Source organism: Girardinichthys multiradiatus, chromosome 19, assembly GCF_021462225.1.
Source record: "Girardinichthys multiradiatus isolate DD_20200921_A chromosome 19, DD_fGirMul_XY1, whole genome shotgun sequence".
In the NCBI taxonomy this organism is placed as follows: Eukaryota; Metazoa; Chordata; class Actinopteri; order Cyprinodontiformes; family Goodeidae; genus Girardinichthys; species Girardinichthys multiradiatus.
This window is the reverse complement of record NC_061811.1, coordinates 23,792,506-23,808,453: the sequence shown is the minus strand read 5'-3', so window position 1 is coordinate 23,808,453 and position 15,948 is coordinate 23,792,506. Positions and strand designations below refer to the sequence as shown.

Below are 15,948 nucleotides of genomic sequence, written 5' to 3'. Positions count from 1 at the left end.
CAGGGCTGAATACAGATGCAAGCCTCACCTTTCAGATTTTTATTATAAATAAAGTTTGGAAACTCTGCCTTACTTTCCTTTTGCTTTGTAATTATGCACTACTTTTTGTGTAGTACATAAAAGCCATGTGCAATGTGAAAAACAATGTCCAACAGCTGTGAAAATGTCCATGCAATGTTTGTATAAAGAATAATGTTTTCCTTTTATTTGTTGTGGGTTTTCTTCATCTTTGCATAACAGCGGCCTGACTGGTGTCTTTGGTTTATTTTTTTTCTACTGCAGGGAGTATCTATCCTAGTCCAGGCTTGTACAGTAAGACCATGACCCCCACCTACGATTCCAGGGATGGCAGCCCCCTGTCGCCCACCTCAGCTTGGTTTGGAGACAGCCCCCTGTCAGAGGGCAATCCCAGCATCCTTGCTGTCAGCCAGGCAATATCTTCACCAGACATCCTGGTTAAACTCTACAAACCCCAGTCCCTGCTGGACAAAGCCAAGATCAATCAAGGGTGAGATGACGCCGACTTGTTGTTCTGGGAAAACGCCTGATGGTGTTAAATGTTAATGTTGATTTTAAATATTTTAGATCTGTGCAGCTTTTTCTCTTATTCTTATTCTGCAAATATACTGTTTGTATAGGTGGTTGGACTCATCCAGGTCCCTCATGGAGCAGGATGTGAAGGAGAACGATGTGCTATTGCTGAGGTTTAAATATCACAGCTTCTTCGACCTCAACCCTAAGGTATGTCCCACAGTCAAGGAATCACAGTTACTGCAGTAGCTAGTTTGTTTGTACTAGAGAGCAGCACAATGATTTAGGAAAAATATAAACAATATAGTTAAAATGTGTGCTGTCATCATGTTTTTTTCTGTCTTTTAATACATGTATGGGTATTTATTAGAGTTTGCTAATGCTTCAATGGGTGTAGGAGTGTCTTTTCAGTTCAGCATGTGTTGTACCTATCCACAGTATGATGCCATCCGAGTCAACCAGCTCTACGAACAGGCCAAGTGGGCCATCCTGCTGGAGGAAATAGAGTGCACAGAGGAGGAAATGATGATGTTTGCTGCCCTGCAGGTAAGAACAGTATGTGCTTGAGGGAAAGCCTGATTATTTATTTTTTTTGCAATATGGTGTAAAGGACGGAAATGTGAAGAGCTTTGCAGACCTTTTTATCTCCTAGCCATTGTTCTCTCCTGAAAGCTTATTAGTTAGACTGGATCGGTGTCAAAAACTGGGCCATATGGCTGCCAGTTGGGCAGTGCACACAAAGGTGTTCATACTACTTAACCTGATCACTCTGCTGTGCCCCTTGGTGTTTATGATGCTATTTGTTTATTAATGTTTTCTAACAAACCTCAGAGGTCTTCACAGAACGGCCGGATGTATTCTGACATAGATTTACATGCAGCTGTGCACAGTTTAGTACTTAGGTGACTTCTGAAAGCAGTTGGTTTGGATTTTATGTAGGGGTATCAGATTAAAGGGCGGAAGGAAAACATAGCACCACACTTTTTAGATGTTTGTGTAAAGAAATGTGAAAATCAGGTATCCATTCTCCACTTCACGATTATCCGCCACTTTGTGTTGGTGTCACGTAAAATCCCAATAAAATACACACTTGGGTTTGTGATTAATAAGTAACAAAATATGGAAAAACCTAAAGTGGATGAAGATGGAAAACTGGCTTTTTTCTAATGTTTGTATTTTGAGAATAAATTGTATGCATTTTTACTATTGCTCCTGTAGGGCCTCTCAGTATGTTTTAATACCAATCAGTTATTTTTTGTTCTAAATTAAAGCAGGTGAGAGGTGAGCCTGTTTTTTATCCTGCTGGTCAAGTAGTGGGGTACTCCCTGGACAGGTCACCAGTGATAGGGGAGCGGTGGAAGTGATATACAGATGTTAACCCACTCTGCTTCCTCAAGTTGCCACATGGTGCCCTCAGCTATTTCTGACCATCATAAACTAGGTGCCAGGACCTGAGGACGCCACTCTGTCCTCACCCCGAGAGTAATTATAGTGCATATTGGGCCACAGGACTCCATGCCTTGGCCCAGACCACCCACCCCAACAAGATATCTTCCCGTAGACCTACTAAGCATTCCTTTGAAAGCTCTCCCAGTCTGAGGTGTGAATGGTTTCTTGTTGCTTTACCATTAGTGTTGCTGATGCAGGTTTGGTGTCCAGAACGGTGGCAGCTCTGTCAGTACCTGTCTATTAGCACTTATGTGTACTGTTTTATTCACTTACTATGAGCTCAAAGGTTTTGGCTAAGATTTCACAGTTCAGGAATATAAGCAAGCATCTAAATAAGGAGCAGTGATTATAGAATCCACTTTGGTTCTGCTGGCCGTTTACGTGCCGTCACCAAGACTTTACACAGAAAAGTTGGCATGTGAAGGTAGAAAACCGACCCTAGATACACAAAGAAGGGAAACAACTATTCCACTTTAGCATTTTTTTAAAGAAATATCAGTTTAGGGGAAAATTTGCCACATTGAACTCTTTCTCCCAGTCCTGCCAGCTTTTGTCTGACACATCTCTCCCAAACACTGCTCTGTGGCTTTCACTCTCTGGGCAGCTGTTCATTCATATATTGGCGAAGGGGGTTGGCGATGAGCTGACATGGAAAGACACCATTTGTCAACAAGCTGTTTTTAGTTTTGGTGACTCACTGCAGGGTTTTCTGTAATGGGGCTATCCTTGTGAACTGCTATTTCCATTGTTCCGGACACATCTTGCGCATTATGTACCCCAGTGAGAATGAATTTACTTGGTGCTAAACATCAAAGACGTGCTATGAATGTTTCCCTGACCACACTGCTTTTTATACAGTGCATTAGCATCATCAATCATTTTGTCCCATCCAGTTTTTTAACTTCCTCATTTTCCTCTTAAACAATCACACAGCTAAATCAAATAGATTGCAATTAGCTGCATCATCCAAGTATTTTATAACATTCACTGCAGCCCAGCTTTCATTTCTAAAAGGGAACTTGGAGCGGTTTTGCATCATTAGCTGCTAACGTCACATATATCAACAAACATGACCAGGATGGGTAACAGTTTATACAAAACTCTTCCTTGTACTTTCTGTCTTTTTGTGCCCTCAGCTGTAACCATTTGGTTTTCAGCTTAGCTACTTTTAGATTGATGGTTCTATACTCCTGACAGTTCTGCATAGAAAGAACATTAAATCATAAAAGTTGTCTGAACTGGAGCATTTCTTTCTTTCTCAGTACCACATCAACAAGCTGTCAATCATGTCTTCAGACAACCACATGAATAACAGCGAGAAGGAGGTGGATGAGGTGGATGCAGCGTTGTCTGACCTGGAGATTACTTTGGAGGGAGGGAAAACCTCCAATGCGCTGGTATGCCTTTTTTATTATTGGTGTTTTGCAGTTCATGAACTTATTACATTGAGAAACCATTTTTTAATCTAAGTTCTGGGGTTTTGGACCATTTTTCTTTCTTGTTTTGTAGTTTGTAAGTTTAATTTAGCCGCCTCCTTTTTTTTTTTTTTTTACTTTTCTAAGAGCAACAAAATGGAACATGGCACACATTAAGTCGACCAGAACACAGAAAGCAATACGAAGGAAAAAAACGATGAAGGATCCACTTGAGTATAACATAAACACCAAATGCCACCACATTTTATCTCCGACCCAAATACATAGATAATGACATGTCCTTTGGTATATGACTATTTTTATTTCCTTTCTAACACAGTTTGGCAACATTAGCTTAAAGTGCCTTTTTAGGGCCCAACATAACTGACACTTAGAGTTTGAGTGGTGTGTTCTCAGAATAACCTTTTGATAGCTGCAGTGCTGTAGTATAGTTAAAGGTTTCATGATTAAGACTTAAGGCTTCTTTCATTTTTGTGTGTTCTGTGTGCATGTGTGGGTTTTCGCCGCCTTCCTTCCACAGTCCAAAAACATGACTGTTACGTCAACTGATTACCGTATTTTCCGCACTATAAGGCGCACCGGATTATAAGGCGCATAGAATAGAAGCTACTGCAGTCAAACGTTTGACTGGGGTTGCGTTATGCATCCACTAGATGGAGCTGTGCTAAAGAGAATGTCAACAAAACAGTCAGATAAGTCAGTCAGTCAAACTTTATTAATACACTACAAACCAGCGTTCTGATAACTCCATTCACTCTCATGGTAAGGTCTCCTCTACATAGAAATCTATTGAATAGAGCCAACCGCACGTTAGGAATGCATTGGAGTCTATGAAGTTGAAGTTGAAATCAAACGTTAGTTAAAACGTGAAAGGGAACTTTTCCCTGATTCAGTAAACACGTAAAAGAAACAGTTTGATGCACTAAATCAAACGTTAGTACTGTTAACCTTTCCTGTTTCTGTCCCCTGACCGTAGTCTGATGACTCAGGGGAGACGCTTTCTCCAGGGCCAAAGTTACTAGTTTCCTCGGGGTTAACTCCCTCACTCATACGTTGCTGAGTTGAGCATGAAGAAACAGCATCAAAACACTGAGTTGTTGACGAGATTCGGGGTTCTTTTTAATGACTTTGCAGCACGTAAAAACACAGGGCTTACAGACTCATACACCGCTGCTCCGGTCGCCGTCTCTACCTACCCCACACACACAATAATACCGACGTCACTCCTTCACTCTTGATTCTCAGCTACGGCAGCACACAGCGCCACCTCTGTCCGGAGGAGTAATGTCAACATCTTCCATACACACACACATGAAACATACACCCCACACACTGAGCTTCTAATCACATATAGTTCAGGCAATTCCTGCAACAGAACATTCAAACATTATACACACAAAGTGGTGTTGGACTAGGAGTAAGCACAGTACAGGTGTTTACCGCTATTACTTCGGCGACGCCCCTGACTACGGTAGCCGTAATGCTGCAAGCGGTGCGGCTTTGTAGTTTACCAGTCGTACTGAAACATTTTGACAGCGCCGTGTACAACCAGTATGGATCAACCAATTAACCAATTGATCCATATATAAGGCGCTCCGGATTACAAGGCGCACTGTCATTGTTTGAGAAAATTAAAGGTTTTTAAGTGCGCCTTATAGTGCAGAAAATACGGTACTCTAAATTGCCCTTAAGGTATGAGTGCGTGTGTGTGTGTGTGTGTGTGTGCATGGTTGTCCTGTGTTGCCCTGTGATAGACTGGCAACATGTCTAGAGTGTACCCCACCTCTTGCCCAGTGACCGCTAGAGATGGGCTCCAGACCCCCCACAACCCTTGCAAGGACAAGCAAGGATGTATGAATGGATGGATGGTTCGAAGGATGGAATGATGGATGGATGGAAAGCAGAGTGGCGACCCGTGCACATTAGAGTTGGAATGTTGGTCAGAAGTGGAGCAGAAATAACATCTGCCTAAAAGCTGCCAGACCTTAAAGTTTTTTTTATAACAGTTTTTGTCAAAAGCAGTTATTCACCATTGTGGTGAGTTACAAGCAGACTGAGCTAGGTAGATAGGATGGCAGTTTGTTACTCTTCAGTGCACAAATCGGCACTAAAGTCAGAGACTTGCATGTCAGTACTTTTGTCCTGAGCCTACTTTGTGTACCAAAGGTCATGGCTCTTTGAGATTCTTTTAGCTTCATTTTTGTTTCCCTCATGCTCGGTTTCTTACTTTGTAGTCGGTGTTTTGTTTTTGTCGTCGCCTATAACCGCATTTTGGGCACGGAAACAAATGACCTACAAGTCTGAACACAACTAAAAAGAAAAAGTTATCTTTGCCCTTTTTAATGTTGGGACTGAGGCACAGACCACCTCTTTAAAAATGATTTTAAAAATTTTTATTAAGACATTTAAAGCAAATCACACACAATAAATGTTACATTTGGTATATTTGCAGTGTATAATTGTCTTACCTTAGAGTTGCTAATTTTACTGTTGACACGGCAACCTTGGGAAAACAATTAAAATCAAGAAAATGCTGATGGAACGTATTTCCCTTTCCTCTCAGGGTGACATCACATCTATTCCAGAGCTAGCAGACTACGTCAAAGTCTTCAAGTAAGTCTATTTCCAGAGCAGCACTATCCTAAAAAAGGCATGTGCTCTTTCACTAACATTCAAAATGCAAATAACTGCTCATAAGTTAAGAATCATCTCTGTCCAAAACATTTAGAGAGTAAGATTTAGGATTGTTTTTTCACTTTATTAAAGAAATCTGGCTCATGTTCCAACACTGTAAGAGGCTGAAATAGTGCCAGTGCCAAGTACCCGCTACTGGGGAGGGAGCTCCTAGTTTCTCTTTAGGGAGATTTGTAAGTGGAGGCATATTTTGAATCCTATCCCTTTTTGGCCTTAAGACCTTGCTGACAAGCAAGTTACCTCCTGGAGTGCTTGCCTCATAAAATATGCAGTAAAAAGTTGGTTGGGGTGGAGGCTGTGATATTGAGGGGTGTTTCCTCTGTAATGGTTTTCCACATTTCTGGCTCCATTCCTGCTCACCTCGCTGACTTTACACTTTCTTTCTCTCTCCTCTTAGTATTCTCCTATGATCTTCCCTCCCCCACTCTTCCTGTTAACTGCCTTTAAAGACTATTGAGCATTTTTCCAGCTGATGATATGTCTGTGTCTGCTTTGTATTTCCAGACCCAAAAAGCTGACACTGAAGGGCTATAAGCAGTACTGGTGCACGTTCAAGGACATCACGATTTCCTGCTACAAGAGTAAAGAGGAAGCACATGGGACACCTGCACACCAAATGAACCTAAGAGGTGGAGAAATACATACGTACCAAATGTGTTGCATGATTCTCATCATGGAATGTGAATGTTTATTTAACTGCACCAAGCTTGTCTTGGTAGGTGGTGAGTTTAAAGAATGACTGCAAGCTTTGGTGTCCTTTTCCTGTCTGCACTCTGATTGCTCAGGTTGCGAGGTAACGCCAGATGTGAATATCTCCGGCCAGAAATTCAACATCAAGCTGCTAATCCCCGTGGCGGATGGGATGAATGAGATCTGGCTCCGGTGTGACACGGTAAGGCTGAAGTCATTGTCGTTTTTCAGGATTACTTCTCCCCGCCGTTGCCGTCTTAAATTCCACATGATGTTCTGTCTCCAGGAGAAGCAATATGCTCACTGGATGGCTGCATGCCGCCTGGCCTCCAAAGGGAAGACCATGGCCGACAGTTCCTACAACCTGGAGGTCCAGAATATCCTGTCCTTCCTCAAGATGCAGCACATGAACCCTGATCCTCAGTTCATCGAACCAATCACTACAGATATTAACCCAGAGTGCCTGGTGTCCCCACGTTATCTTAAGAAGTACAAGAACAAGCAGGTAAGCCACCGAGGATCTGCTGGAAGTTTTAACCTAATGTTTGAAGAATTTTCTGCTAATGTTTTAGGTTGTTTAACTGTTATTTGGTGAAACGTGTGCTTCCCAGACAAGTGCCTTTTGGCATCAGTAGCTTTTACTCCCTCTGTTCCTTTGTTTCTCTGTTCTCCTACCTAAACTTCCTGTACATATCCTCCTCTGTCAGAACGACAACCTTTTACTTCAGGCCCCTAAAACCTGGTCTTACGGCTTATGCTAAACTCTTCCAATCTTCTTGCATGTACATACAAAAAGACAGTTTTACCGTTGAATGCAACAAATCAGAATTCCTTCATAGTTGAATGTTGTAATGCATTAAGAAATCAGTTCATACGGAGGCTGCTATTTTAGTGACGCTAGCCAAGCTAACGGCGCTAATCTCTGATACAATGAAGCCAGTTTAAAAGGTCAACTTCGGAATCACTCTGACTTTCTTTTAAAATAATAGTCACGACTTTGTAATGCGCCAATGTGATGTTATAAATAATGGCGGCTCACAGCAGGAAGGCTAAAGAAAAAACATGTTCAGTGCTCTTCTTGAATCTTGTTATTTTTTTGTTCTTAAAGGGAAATCTATTTCGGATGAATTTGGTATCAGCAGGTCTAAGCTTTACCAATGCCAGAGATGCAAATCGGCCGCTCGAGGTTTGAATTTTCAACACAAAATTCATTCATTCCGTTTGGAAATCACACTAAATTTACAATATATAAACTGTATTCAGATCTGCAGAATATAGAAACTTAAAATAATCGTTAAATGCAATTCTAATTGCAGTATTTTAAAGTTGGTTTTAAGCAACTTCTGTCCAGGCTTTCTAAAGGGTTTAGGTCCTCACTCCTAAACTAAAGGAAGGCGCTAGTGTTGGTTATTTGGTTGCATGTTGCACAGATAACTTGTCTTATTTTTGTTTAAGCTCCACAAATGTCTAAAATGGGACATCTCTACTTATTTTTTTAGCATTAGGAGTGAAAAGGTTTAACATTTAATCTCTTCTAGTCTTTTAATTCTCATTCAAACATTGGGAAGATTCTACACTTTGCTCAGCAGGTTTGCATGCAAACAAATAGCTGCTGTGTGTACACTGCAGCAGCTGAGTACACGGCTTCCATGGCAGTGCTAGTTGGGGACGGATGAGGCGGGCTCTCACCTCCCAAACTTTAGCCCAGTCACTAAATCTGGATCTGTTTAAGTAAGAAGTAGAAATGTGGCGTGTTGCCAGAGGGCAGGAATGATGTCAGGAGGCGGCTGGTACAGTAAACGATGACTCAGAATTGGTCTGGACCGCAGCCTTGGAGTATCGTGGATATCTAGAAAGAAAGGGAGACGGTGAACAAGGATTAGAAGAGCAGGAATTGCTAGGAAGCGTTTTAGTTGAATTCACCATACAGAATTCGTTAATTGTGAGGCTTAATGAATTTATCATCAGCGTTGGTATTGGTGCATAAAAGCTATAAGTTGATGTCAAACATTTAGTACAGGAAGCACAGATCAGAAACAGAGCTTGACTTCAGGGCATCAATGAGTCAGTTTCTATTTGAGTAATGATAAAGAGTAATAATAGATTTGTTTACATCGTAGTTTCAAGCCACGATGTAGAAATACAGAAAATCAAATCTTGTTCTAAAAACCTTTGTCTGACAAAACTGACTGTAGTTTAACTTTTGTTAGAGATCGCAAAAGAAAAAGATATTGTAGTCTATCTCTGGATAAAGTTGATGTATTTTATGTTTTGTGCTACTTTGACATGCAGTTAAATGTAATTTCGTTTCCGCCTTATCCAGTTTTGAAACATGTCGCAGAGGTTTGCTGTTTGCAAGAAATACTGAACTGTTCCCTAAAGGACGAGCTTTATTTGTAACACCGTTTTGTTTCTGCTTGATTAGTTTATTTAACCCATTTTAGTTGAATATTTAAATGAAGTTGGAGCAAAGAAAAATATAAAAATCTTTTTTTTATTTTTAGAATGTAAGTACAGAAGTGAAACAAATGCCTTAAAATAAATATTGCAGTTGAAAAATGTTTTTATTTTTATTCAGTGGGCTAAGAAAATTACAGATTAAAAAACGGTTGTTTTAGCAAATTCACCAGTGGAATAATTGGTACCTTGAATAATCCCTGTAAAATAAATGTAAATATGCAGTTTGTGAAGCATTTGCGGCAATAGTGGCTTTTATGCAGTGTTCAGACTGGATAGGAGGCTGAGAAAAGACATGCAGGCCAGGAAAGTTCCTGAGGTTGGGACTCGAACCCCATATGGCTTCATCCGTGGGTGAATAGCTTCAGTATATGGGGCGCTGTACGTCACGCTGCACTCCATGTGCTTTTTATCATGTTTACACTTCACTTTTTCATGCCAATCAGTTTTTTGGAGCTTTTTATTTATTCCATGACTTTGTCACTGGGACATAAATAAATTACAATGAGGAGGCCCATTTCTGTTAGCCACTGGTCACCAGGCTGGATAAAGGCAGATTTTTACCTTATCACACACAGGAAGGAACGGTAATAAGGAAGGTAAAACTACATCTCCAAAACTCTGTTGGAGAACTACAGCAAAGAGTGGCATTTTGGGATCACGCATTCTTCTTCATGCCAACTGGTTGCCTGGAATTATTACTAGAAACAAATCCTTTTTTTCCCCCCTACTGTAACAAAAATATGTGCAGTTTACTAAACTTCTTCGGACTAATTTAGACTGGCATAGCACCTTAGTCTCACTGTTGGTATGGTAACGGCTCTGTGATGCAATGGATCCATTTCTCTCCAAAGGCCCTGAGAATCTTGTTTGAGTGCGTGGCATCTTGATCTCATTGAAATACGAGGACATTTGAAATAATACTAAATAAAAATGACAAATAAATGGATAATGATCCATGGTTCACCAAACACAAAATCAATCTTCTCCAATAACCATCTATATCCAGTAAAAAAAAACATGTTAGAAATGAAATCATGCTACTGGATTAAAAGATGAATTTATTTGAAGGATTTTTACACATCTTTACAAAGGGTGTCAACAAATTTGTCCATAACAGTATTAGTAATATTATTCAGCTGCATGTTGTTACTATAGTTCATTTTCTTTTTCTTCATCGTCAAACTTACTCCAGCCCAGTCTAATAGATATTTTCTACGGTCTCATAAGAAAGAGTAACACTGTACTAAACGTACAGTATGTGCCTGTGCCACCCTGCTTACACACACACATACACACGTGAACTTGTGTAGTAGGCGTGGGGCATCAGGAAATGAGCAGTGCTTGGGAATGCTGCGCGGGAAAACTGTCTGGGAAAATCCTGTAAACTCTCCAGTCAGCTGCAGCCCCTCCCCATCTCCCCTCAAATCGGGCTTCCTGTTGCAAGATTTGCCCAGGGAGACTTCCGTGCCGTTGCTCTAAGCGGATGTACACACAGGAACTTTTGGATTACGTGGGTTAGAGCAGTGTCTGGTCTGATTGTATAAGTTTAAGCAGAAAGCAAACACTGAAGCAGCTGGAAGCCTAAACAGACTAGTCATCAGTTTCACTACAGTAGGTAAACGTCGCCATCTTGTGGAAGGAAAGGAATGAGAACCTTTCTGATGTTTTATCGTCCCAGTGGAAGTTATGACACAGTAAGCCGACACAGTCAATCCCAGTTTCTATTTGACCATTTCCCTTGACAAGCGTTATGCAGTCCTTCCTATGTTTCCTCTCTAAAGGATGCATCAGTTTTTGAGCTCTACTCGCCCTTGATTGTGGCTTAGTACTGTATGACACCTCATCCCCACAGTACAGCTCTTTCATTGCAGTCATGCCATAGTTTCCAGCGTATATTTTTTTTAGCTTTCCTCCCCTGACTCTAATCTTATTTGCCTGTTCTTTGTCCAAACTTTTTCTTTCTTTCTTTTTTATTCTGCCTCTGTCAAACTCCTGCATCTCCCCATACCCATCTCCTCTCTTCAGCCAGGCTATATCAGGGATTTGGTAAGTGATGTGTCCACTGGGTGCCTTTAAGCCGCTCTGCATGTTTTTCTAAACCTTTTTTTGTGTCTGGGTGGTCTTCTAACTATAGAGAGTAGATGACATTTTCTGTTTGTTGTTTGTCTTTGATTTGTGTCCAAGAATTAATAAATAAAAGTAAGTCACATATGAAAGGGTTCATATGGCTCCTGCTTCATGTTGAACAAACAATTTTAACATCCATTTAGAAGACTAAATAATAAACAAATATGGAGGTCTGTTGCATGCTTTTGTCCATTTAACATCATATTAGAAGAATAAGTGCTTTCATGTTTTTTAGTTTTAGCTTTACCTTACTGTTTTAGTTTGTGTGTCTCATATAAAATGCATAGACAATAGTGGACAGGAGGTAAGTGGCTGACCTCAGAAAATGTGTGTTTTGATCATTGACTTTAGAAATGCACATAATCTTCAATGAAAATATCTGTAGTGGAACTTTTTGGCTAGCTCTGTTCCTCTGTTTATTAACTTGTGTGACATGTATGTCTAAAACGACAGGTGTTCAGGTGCATTGGAACCTATGTGCATTACCATCAAGCCTGCTTCTAGTCAGAAATAAAAATAAATGCACATAAAAATGGTCCATACCCTGAGGAAAGGTGTGTTTGGTGTCTAGGAACTACGGATTAGTAATCCACGACTTTTTGTTGGCCTGGGGTATAAATATGACATGACACAGACATCAGTTTCTCTTCTGGCCACTAGCCTGAGTTTATTTTACCACCATGCAAAGTGAGCAGGATGGTAAGGCACGTATATAATCTCCAAAAATAAATGTCATAGCTTCAGCAAATACTAGTATCAACAAGTCCACATCATTAGGTTTCCATGGCAACCAGCTGTTTTGTGGTGATGCCAGAAAGTGTTTTCTGTCCTACCATCAGAAATGGTAACAGACATCACTATGATTGAGCTTTTCTATAATGAAACATTCGAGGTCGCTCTGCTCTGAAACAAAAAATGAAAAAATGAGGAAAAGCACCTCATGCCCCCTGTCCAGTACAGTGAAGGGTCTGTGGTGCTGTGGGCCTCTCTCCAAAGGCCATGGAAACATTTTTACATAGCATCTCATCATAAACTCTTCGAATACCAGGAGATGTTTAAAGAAATCCTGGGAAATGGTCTAAAACATAAAGGCAAAAGTATTTTTTTACATATCTTTACCTGGGGTGCCAATATATAGCTGCACCTTATACAGTCAGATGCTTACAAACTCACATTGATTAAAAGCTTTTTCTCACTCACTCATCTCAGTGACACAGATCCCTCGTTTGGACGTGAAGTTTCATACTCTTCTTCTTCTGGTCATTTACCAACACATTATGCTCTGAAGACTTTTTTACATATTCAGCGGGTGGTGATTTGGGTGTGGTGGGTTGGTTGGTTTGGTGTGTGGTGATGGGATGAATTTGGACCCGGGGATGTTTGAATTTGTGATAACTCAACAGGAAGCACCGTGCCAAAAAAACCCGTCTTTTTATATGTGTTATTGTGTCTTTGGCAGATTTCAGCACGGATTCTTGAAGCCCACCAGAACGTGGCCCAGATGAGTCTCATTGAGGCTAAGATGCGCTTCATCCAGGCATGGCAGTCCTTGCCAGAGTTTGGAATCACTCACTTCCTTGCAAAGTACATAACTCCATCACCATTACCCATATTGTTTTTGTTTGTGACATATCATTCGGTCAGTTAAGCTAAACGTTTCCCTTTTTGCTCCTCAGGTTCCAGGGAGGAAAGAAGGAAGAGCTGATCGGAATCACCTATAATCGTCTGATCCGGATGGATGCCCACACTGGAGATGCCATCAAGACCTGGCGCTTTAGCAACATGAAGCAGTGGAATGTCAACTGGGAGATCAAGATGGTAGGAGAGGGGGCGCCAAAGAAAGTCGCTAAAACAGTTTTTTCTTTCGTACAGTGCCTTGTGAAAGTTTTCACTGCCCTTAAGGTTTTTTCCATTCAGTCAGATTACAACCACGAAGTATTGCATTGGTCCATAAATGTAAAGTGGAGGTTAAGTGATGCATGGTTTTCAAAATCTAAAGGTTTTACAAATAAAGATGTTAAGCAGGCATTTTCTATTAACCCCCAGCCCCCCGACGGCATGATGCTTTCACCGGCATGTTTTATAGAATTGGGATGGTGGGTTCAGGGTGATGCGCAGTATTAGTTCTCCAGCAGGTATAACATTTGCATATACGCCAAAAAGGTCAGTGTTAGTTTACTCTGTCCAGAGCACCTTCTTCTCCATGTTCATCATGTCCCTGACATGGATTCTTAGTTTCTTCAACAGTTTGTGTCTTCCTTCCACTCAACATTTAAAGTGGTACAAAAGACATTATATATTGTTAGTATTTACCACGACTGATGTCTCATATCTTGTGCATTCAGGTGACCGTTGAGTTTGCAGACGAGCCCAGCCTGTCTTTCATCTGCGCCGAGGTGGACTGCAAGGTTGTCCACGAGTTTATCGGCGGGTACATCTTCCTGTCGACACGAGCCAAGGACCAGAATGAGTCACTAGATGAGGAAATGTTCTATAAACTGACCAGCGGCTGGGTCTGAGTGGTCCCAGGCCAGCAGGAATCAATGATTTTAGGTCATGGGAAGCGGGTTAGGGTGGGAAGTGGTGCAGACTTGTATGGGTTTATTTTATTGTGTTCTTTTGTCTTTTGAAGTGTTTGAAACTGTGCTGAAGAAGTCAAAATTTAGCACAGTTATTGCCAAGACTGACACAATTATTGTTCTAGTTTTTTTTAATATATATATTTGCATTAATGCTCACAAAATAATTTGTTACTCCACTAATGTTTTGGTTGGTGTACTGTCCAGCTGAAGTCTTGTGTTTTAGAAGGAGCCTTAAAATAACACCCTGTACCACCACCTTCTTCTTCTTCTCCTCTTATCGCGCTCTCATCTTTCACCCTGTTAGGATTATGGCCACAAATTTTCATCCAAGGCACTGGTTGATCAACCTTTCGATTTAATTCCAAAGACTCATCTTTTCTGCTCCAATTATCAAGGTTCCTACTACTCCTTAAAGTCTGGAAAAGGATGGAATTTGTTTTTATAATTTTCCCACTCTGGTGAAGTATGGAGAAAAGCTTTTTTCAATCTTTATTCCTTTTTTCATTTTCCAAAAGATAAAAGATATGAATTTCTGAATAAAGGCCTTCTTATGTGAATTCATATTTCTATAAAGGTCTATAATGACCTTTATCTCAGATTTGCTTTCTAAATTACTGCAGTTGCTCCAATCATTGATCTTTTTTGTTTTTGAGTCCTGTTTAGGTGCTTTTTTGGGCTCTGGATAAATCTGTTTCTGAGTCTTAAACTGGACTGAAAACTTTTGAACTTGGTTTGGTTTAGATGCCAAACAAATAGTTAGAATAAACAATCTGAGGGATATGGTGAAATGAAAGAATGATTGCAAACTGTGATTTAAAGAATCTGTTTAATTTATTATAAGTATTGTGGATTAGAACCGATTTAACGTTTCGCCAGATGCCCAAAAGACGTGAAATGAATCGGAAGTAGTGAGTTATTTAACAATTTCTGAAAAACCAAATAATAAAAACAACACTAGTCAAATGTATTGCATTCAGGTGGTTATAATGTAGTAAGGACTGACAGAAACTATTTGAAAAATAATTCTGAACAGGACATTTGTAGGAGCCCTGCATTCTCTTCTGTAGCTGGACTAAAGGAGCTAAACTCTTGCCATATAAACGTATAAAGCATTTATATTTATCTTCCATAAAGGAATAAATCAATCGTTAAATCTTATCAAAAGGGTATCTGTAGCAGCAATGGCTTCTCATAGGTGCTCTTTACCTCCACACTGTCCTTTCTATGAATCTCTCTGAAAACTCTTGTAAGCACTTCTGCTTATAGATTCCTCTTTATGGATAAGATGTTAAATTTTTCTTTTGCTTCAGTGTTTCGCAACTTCCGTCTCTTTTGTTGAGCCACCCTGTTGATTATGTATTAGCCTGACACAGAACACCTTGTGAGCACTTCCTTTGTATTTTTTATTAAAGTGCGACTAGGAAGCATTTTTGAAAACGCTACTCTTCGTTGCACTGCGATCAACATCCTGTGGGTTTTACTACCTGGATGTACCAAATTAGGTCAAAATGTCTCATTCAGTTCAGTAAATATACAAAAGCAACATTTTTTTTTTCCAGTGACTAGCCTTTGTTCTTTTTGAACAGTAATAGCAAGAGATGTGGCCGTCAGTAGCTGCTTTTACAAGTTTTAAGCAACCAGAGACTTGATATTATAGATGACGTTGAAGTGCATGTACTTTACACAAAAGGAGGAACACTATCACAATCCCTCGAGGCATGTCCTACCTTAATGAAGTCCTGTTTCTCACCATATAGTATTATATCCTTATCAATATGCACCAGCAAAAGGTCACAGAGTTTAAAGAAAATGCAATTTTTTCTGTTCTAAGTATGAAGGATTGATAAATGAAGTATTGTTATTTTTTTGTAACTAATGTAAAAACGCAAACGTTTTATAGAATTGTACAGTTTTTTTTTTTTTTTTTCAGAAGCCATCAGTTGACGTATGTAGCCTTCAGAGCTGTCTGTGTACATTGT

The 15,948-nt window shown here is 40.2% G+C and overlaps 1 protein-coding gene across 1 annotated transcript in view; it reads left to right on the top strand.

Annotated features, from left to right (window-relative positions):
• The window catches only part of fermt2 (FERM domain containing kindlin 2), a 51,822-nt gene extending 36,533 nt beyond the window's left edge, over positions 1-15,289 (top strand). The window contains exons 5-15 of the mRNA XM_047345413.1: positions 283-508; positions 639-741; positions 970-1,077; positions 3,243-3,377; positions 5,980-6,029; positions 6,615-6,739; positions 6,896-7,305; positions 11,286-11,306; positions 12,847-12,971; positions 13,064-13,205; positions 13,733-15,289. Coding sequence (XP_047201369.1) covers positions 283-508; positions 639-741; positions 970-1,077; positions 3,243-3,377; positions 5,980-6,029; positions 6,615-6,739; positions 6,896-7,305; positions 11,286-11,306; positions 12,847-12,971; positions 13,064-13,205; positions 13,733-13,906 — 1,619 coding nt within the window. The 3' untranslated portion in view covers positions 13,907-15,289. The remainder of the gene's footprint in view (positions 1-282; positions 509-638; positions 742-969; positions 1,078-3,242; positions 3,378-5,979; positions 6,030-6,614; positions 6,740-6,895; positions 7,306-11,285; positions 11,307-12,846; positions 12,972-13,063; positions 13,206-13,732) is intronic.
• The last annotated feature ends 659 nt before the right edge of the window (positions 15,290-15,948 follow it).